Source organism: Garra rufa, chromosome 15 (genome assembly GCF_049309525.1).
Source record: "Garra rufa chromosome 15, GarRuf1.0, whole genome shotgun sequence".
Classification (NCBI taxonomy): domain Eukaryota; kingdom Metazoa; phylum Chordata; class Actinopteri; order Cypriniformes; family Cyprinidae; genus Garra; species Garra rufa.
The window spans coordinates 26,508,141-26,515,038 of record NC_133375.1 but is presented as its reverse complement, the minus strand read 5'-3'; the positions used below and the strand labels follow the sequence as shown (position 1 = coordinate 26,515,038).

Genomic DNA, 6,898 nt, shown 5'->3' with positions numbered 1-6,898 from the left:
AGTTCCCTCTCCATTGAAAGCATGGCCAATGCATTCAGACGTCTCGCTACGCGTGCGTGCTGTACATCTTCGAGCACGCATCAGTGCGTATTACGAAATCACGTTGCATTGTAGGGTTCAAAATTTGAAAAAAAAAAATCTCACAATATAACTCTATGAGACCGGCTGGGGCGATTTTCAATCTGACTGAGATCGCCCCAAGGGGACGGGGTTTTAGGTTTGAAAGTGACATTCAGGCTGTTGATTGTACAGTAATATGCAGACTAGGACTAGCAAAATAAGAGTCTTTTTCTCCTCTCTTTTTTCGTGTGGCTCAAGGAGGGCGATGCACTATCGCCCACCATGGGCCAGCCGCCCCTGCAGCAGCGCTTTACACAACACTGTCATTTAATCAGGTGTGCCTTAATTAGCTCCCCAGCTTGTGAGTCAGTAGGATATTGTTTACCTGACTCACTACAAATTGGGACAGTAATTATTCAGTTTCATTGTTACCCATCATTTCAACTCCTATAGCATAAATCAACTGCCTGTTCAACTGTTTCAAGTGGAGACATGCAATGTGTAAACTGATACTGAAATAAATTTGTTCTTGGTACCTATAGGAATCTGAATGATTTGCCAAAGAAACCAAAGACTCCACTGCTAATGAGGAAATCAACACAGGTTTCACTATGGATTACTTTTCTTCTTTCAGCACTCTCTGCTGTCAAGTTTGAATCTACAGAGCTTGACGGCATCACAAGCTAGAGAGAAAACCAATGCATCTATGACCAACAATTCAGGACTTCGTCTTATGTATTGTTGAAACCATAACAGAGCTTATGAAGTCTGGAGAAGAAACATTTGCCTTTGCCTTCAAATAAACCTTTATTGTACTTTATGTTAACATGATCAATTTAGGGATCGTGTTATTCATTGCTGTTACTTTGAACTTCAAACTGTGCTTCAGTGCATGTGCTCGTGCTGAATATAAGATACACGGAGAATGCTGTCCCACGTGTGCACCAGGTACAGTATACAGTTTGTTACAGAGTGTAGTGTGACCAAAAGAAACTTTTTTTTTTTAATTGTAATATTTAATTCTCCCATTAAGTGCCCCTTTACAGATATTTTTAAAAACATTTTTAGGAAACCATGTTTATTGGCATTGCACTGTAGATACAAGCACAACTTGTGTTCCTTGCCCTGTATCAACTTACATTGACGAACCCAATGGGTTGGATAAATGCTTTTCGTGCTCTGTGTGTGATACAGGTAAGTACAGTATGTATTTCAAAACAAAGATTTCAAATACAGAAATTACTTATAGAAAAATTTATTTATACAAGAAAGCATTTGTTTTTCACAGGACTAGGTCTAAAAATTAAAAAAAATTGCACACGCTCTGCAGATACTGTTTGTGAGCCTCTGGAGGGATTTTACTGCGCTGAGCAAAAGAAAGACAGCTGTAGTTATGCTTTTAAACACTCTGAATGTCACCCTGGACAATATGTCAAACAAACAGGTGAATATTTTAGAACATAAAGGAACAATTGCCATAGAGTGGAAGGACATCTACCTTTACTAAAAACCAGAATCAGAAACAAGAACAATACCAGTATTATTTGTAATAATTATAACTTATTAATACAATCATTGTCTTAATATCCTTACAGGAACAGCATTTAGTGATACTGCATGTGGCAACTGCACAGAAGGCACTTACTCTAATGGCTCTTTCACTGACTGTCAACCACATTCAAAGTAAGTAATTATTAACAATGATTCACAAGTGTTGCAAAAAATATTCTAATATGAGCAAATATTTTAACATTTCCTGCATTTACAGATGTGAGACAAAAGGCCTTAAAGAAATAAAACCAGGAACAATGTCATCTGATGTGGAATGTGGAAAATCTAATCCACTTAGTATCATTGTTGGAGTTATTGTCACTGGACTCATTGTCATTGTTTTGGTGACTGTTTTTGGAATGAAAATATATTACAAATTCAAACAGAACAGACAGACCCCTGACAGAGGTAAGACTGTAAAAAATACCCCCCCCCCCATGTTGTACAAGTATTATGCTAATATACTTTTTATGTTATAGATATACATTGCTCAATATCAATACCAGAGACAACCCCTCAACCTGTCAGTGAACCAGTAAGTAATTCAATAAATTATTTGGCCGTAGGTACTGTAGGTAATCACAAACATACTGATATAGAGCAATATCACACGGCTACATGTGTGATTTTGCATTTATACAACAGTTCCAACAGCACAAGTGTGTAAATACACAAGAAACAATCACAATCAGTCTGGAATTTTTTTTTTTTTCTATGCATCTTCTTTTGTTACGGATTCAAATCTCAGTTTTACAGTTTAACAGCTGAGAATTACTAATTCAAAAACATCACTTTAACGTCACTTGTAATGGGGGAACATTGAGTTCCTTCTTTTAAAGTGTATTGTATTACTATATTAAAATCTTACTGTATTGTGTAGAGTATTATGAGAGAGAGATCTCTTTTAACAAATAGCAGGCATCCCTTCTGAGACAATCTACATAGTGGCACCTTTCCCCACTCCCTGATCCTTATTAATTTTCCTTTTAAATATTTAAAAGGAAAAAAGCAGTCACTACACTCTTAAAAATAAAGGTGCTTTAAAAAGTTCTTCACAGCAATGACACAGTAGAAAAAGTTAGTCAAAGGTTCTTTAAAGAAACATCTCTTTCTTACCTTTCTTAAATCTTAAGAACCTTCTTTCGCCACAGAACCTTTTATGAAATGGAAAGGTTCTTTAGATGTTAAAGGTTCTTTGTGGAACCATTTAAACAAAAAAAGGTTCTTCTATAGCATTGTGAAGCACCTTTATTTTTAAGAGTGTAATTAATTATAAATGAAAAACGTTTTCGTTTTTTGTAATTCACAGTGTTTGTATATAGTGCAACAACAAAAATTGGGGAATACAAACTTTTAGGGCATTTTTAATACAGATAAGCGCAAGTCAACCTGGAATACCAAACAGGACCACATAGATGGCAAAAGACCACTAGCTGCCTTGCCTTGATTGCATATACTGCTATATAGAACCCTTCAGAAACACTAAACCACGACCCTCACATACTGATTCTTTTGCCAGCATCCATTATAAATCACTCACAGGACATAACTTTTGATGACGCAAATATATTGTTCATGAAAAAACATGATGGTATAGTGATCAGTGCGCCAAGAACATGCTCACACTGAAGCACACTGTATGCGCCTAATGACTCCTGTACAGTACTGTGATCGACTTTATCTTAATTACAACTGTCATCTATCAAACTTTTATAGTGTGAGAATGGTTTGCTTTATCCAGCCAAAAGCTGTATTTTAAATGCAGTGGTTGGGTGTTTTTAATCGCCGTTTAGTCTGTTTTCACACAGTGTGAATCAAATATTCCTCCATGGAACACTAACTTTGGTTTGACCCAACTTGGTTCAAACGAAAAAACTAAATATTGACAGGCCATTTTTTGACCTTTTTTCATTTGCCATGATTGAATGAAATAATTTAATGATCAAATGATACATGGACCAGAAATACAATATCTTTATCGTACTTTTTAACGTTTAAGCGTGATTTCTGATGACAGCCCTTCTCAGTCCATTTGTTGGCTGCGTCTTACAAGGTGTTGTTGAAGGTAAAAACATGCTTGTTTACAACCCCGTTTCAGTCTGATTCAAGGAAAAAAGGCCATAGCTGGGATTTGCAGGGCCCTGGTGCAGGTTGCACCCTTGGGCCCTATTTGAAATCCTGTATATAGCACAAATAAACAAATAAATACAACAAAGATACATATTAAACAGTGATTTAAGATATTTTTTGTATTCAGGTACAGAAACCAAATAATCAAATGTAAAATAGCATTGCATAGTCTTCACTGTAATAAATAAATAGGATAATTCTTGTTAAAACTACACAAGTAATTTAGTCGAGAGTAGTGAGTGATATATATAAATTAAAAAAAATAAATAAAATTATATATATATATATATATATATATATATATATATGTTACAGAGGAGTCGGTGAGAGGTGGATCCAAATGCAAAGCTTTATTAGACGAGGTCGATACAGACAGGGCCAATCACCAGCGAACAACAACAGCAGAGACAATCCAAAGAGTAATCCAATAGAACACAGGCAGAGGGTCAAAATCCAAAGAGCAGTCCAAACGTGAAGAATGAAACAAACAATGAAACAAGGTTAACTATGACTAAGACTAGGAATAAACAGAACTAAGTTTGTGACTAGGAAAACCAGGAAATGAAACAGTAAAAAAAACGCTAAGTAGAGTCCACAAAAGCAAATCAATACTTTGCTGAGCTAGTATTTATGGTTGATAAACAGGAAGTAAGCAGCGAAGCAGCAGAGGAAGCAGCAACAGTCAGTGAGGGGCAAGGCTCCCTCTGCTGGCCTGGTGTAACTATATATATATATATATATAATTTATTTTTTTCCCCCGTAGAACAGCAGCTAGTAAATTAAAACACGTATTTGAAGTCTAAACAACTACATTCTCACCTAAGAAACTATTAAACTACATTTTATGACACAAAAACTGTATTATTTATATTATAGTGGATTTGGGCATCCGCTGTGACAGTAGCTGTGGGAAATACTGCAAGCAGAGTGATAAAATAAAAAGGTTCCCTTGCCGATATTGGCTGAATATCTCAAAGCTGGAAAGGCCCCTCAGCCAATCAGATTGGAGGACCAGAAAGAACTGTTGTATAAATAAATGAGGAATCATGAGGAATGAGATAACAGAGTTCAGTGTACATTTTACACTTGAAACAAACCTGATTCTCTGTCATAATAGAATAATAAGGCTGTGCGTGGCACCTAGAATTCTGTACTTCCAAATTATAGAAATGAGCAGCTTTATTTTAAACAATACAGTCTAGCCAAACAGTTTCAGCTCAGATTGTTTTTACAGTGTAATGGATGTTCACAGGGAACCTTCACAGGGAACAGCAGCAAAAATGGCCATATAAAACATGAATACAGAAGACAAAGTACAGAAATTTTGCATACATCTTATATATTAATGATATTATAGTATCTTGATATTGTGTTTCAATAATGGATATTGAATATTTTGATGAAATCATCTTTTTACAGATATCACCAGACTCATTGACACCTATATTAACCGGGATTAGGTAAGAGCCATTATAGGATCATTAGGAGCTGCTTATTACAGTATTCAAATGAAAGTGATTGTTTTGTTCTTCATTTTCAGTGATATTGTAGACCCTGAAACTTCTACAACCTCGTTCTATAGAGCAGAACAATCTCTAAATCACATTCAAAACAGCAGGTATCAAAGATATATATTTGCTAATAAAACTTAAATGAATAAAATAACTTAAGTCATTAAAAGAACCTGTCTTTGCCCTATGAATGTAGTATTACCACTTCTTCAGTAAAGACTTGTGTAGAGTATGATAGACTAAAATAAACAAAAAAGGTTATAGCCTACAACAATATTAAGTCTCTGTATCTTAAAACAGATAAAGAATTGTATAACTTTACTGAACACAAATGAGTATTTACTAATTATGACAACCTACAAAAAAGTTATAACCTATGTTCATTTATTAATTATGTGTATGCTATGTGTACAAATGCTATCATCTTTTCAGTGGATTTTTTTCTAATACCCACACTTGCGGTCTTTGCACTTGACCACTAGTCTACTTACGTGCCGTATTTTCTGTATTTGGCCCAAGTGTTCAAATGGGCTTGCCTTGAAGACCACAAGTGGGTGTGCAGAACTTTTTATTAGCGTACCTGATGGGACACATTTATAGTGGTGTAAATATGCAAGTGTTTACAGAGCTTTATTTTAATTTTTTTAAATTTGCATCCGTAGGCTACTTTTCCATAAAATAAACTTCTAAATCTTTGTTTAGTAGTCTCTATAACAGATGACACAATTTAGTAATTGTGGCGCTTCAAATTAAGTGATAAAAAGCAGTTAAAGGTTTTCTATTTGTTTCCCATAATGTGATGTGATATACGCTTAAAAACAGCTTTGGAGTGTGGAAGCAGCACTGCACTTCGCCACATTTTAGACCTGGATCAGTCTTGTGAACTCAAGTGGACAAGACCACAAGTGTGGGTATCTGGACAGGCGGAAGAGGCAGAGAAAAATGAAAAAAGGACAACAAAACAGACAATGCTGATTTTTTTTTTCTTTTCCTAGAATACAGAAGGGTCTCTCTTTCTCTTAAAAACGAAAACATACTGGGATGGAGTTGGAAGCTGAAAGTAATTATGACAAAGGAAAAGTATTAGTATTGTGTACTGACTCATTTACTTTAATGTTTGCATCAAACGTTTATAAAGATCTGTACAATAGCCTACTATCTGTGCATTCTTTCTTTTATGACTGATTCAAATGTACTAATTGAAACCCCAAAATGGTTCCGAAATAGTTCAAATAAATCATGGGTGGTTCTAGGGCGAGAGCATATCCGGGGCTTATTATCCCAGATATTTATGTCCTTCAAATAAAATAACAAGTGTAATAAAAACGAACTGTTTTTTTTAATGAATGGGTCAGTGAATTGGTTCAAATACGCATTCAAAAACCCAAATTCATTCAGTACCGAAACACAGCAGTGTGCAGAAAGGCACAAAATGGCTTTGCTTAGAACTAGAGCAGAAAGACAATATTTTCTCGATTTACGATTTAAATCACTTAATAATAACTTATTTTGTTTCCTTGACACCTAGTAAAGCCTGCCACTGATCATGCGAAATGCTAATCATGCATTTAGTCGCTTTAAATGCATGTGTGCATGTGAATGCGATTTGTTGCTACCGTAACAACCTTATTTAGACGAATGATGAT

The 6,898-nt window shown here is 35.2% G+C and overlaps 1 protein-coding gene across 1 annotated transcript; it reads left to right on the top strand.

Moving 5' to 3' along the window:
* The first annotated feature begins 887 nt into the window (after positions 1-887).
* Positions 888-3,885, top strand: LOC141287695 (tumor necrosis factor receptor superfamily member 14-like). Its single transcript, XM_073819837.1, has 6 exons — positions 888-1,008; positions 1,129-1,254; positions 1,349-1,504; positions 1,656-1,743; positions 1,829-2,019; positions 3,869-3,885. Exons 1-6 carry the CDS (start codon positions 888-890, stop codon positions 3,883-3,885), a joined length of 699 nt encoding a protein of 232 aa, XP_073675938.1.
* The last annotated feature ends 3,013 nt before the right edge of the window (positions 3,886-6,898 follow it).

What these genes read in the sequence shown, in the direction of transcription:
- LOC141287695 (XM_073819837.1), top strand. Translation starts at nt 888, where the DNA reads ATGATCAATTTAGGGATCGTGTTATTCATTGCTGTTACTTTGAACTTC. An exon ending in GTGCTCTGTGTGTGATACAG is followed by an intron (nt 1,255 to 1,348) that starts GTAAGTACAGTA and finishes TGTTTTTCACAG; the next exon opens with GACTAGGTCTAAAAATTAAA. An exon ending in GACTGTCAACCACATTCAAA is followed by an intron (nt 1,744 to 1,828) that starts GTAAGTAATTAT and finishes CTGCATTTACAG; the next exon opens with ATGTGAGACAAAAGGCCTTA.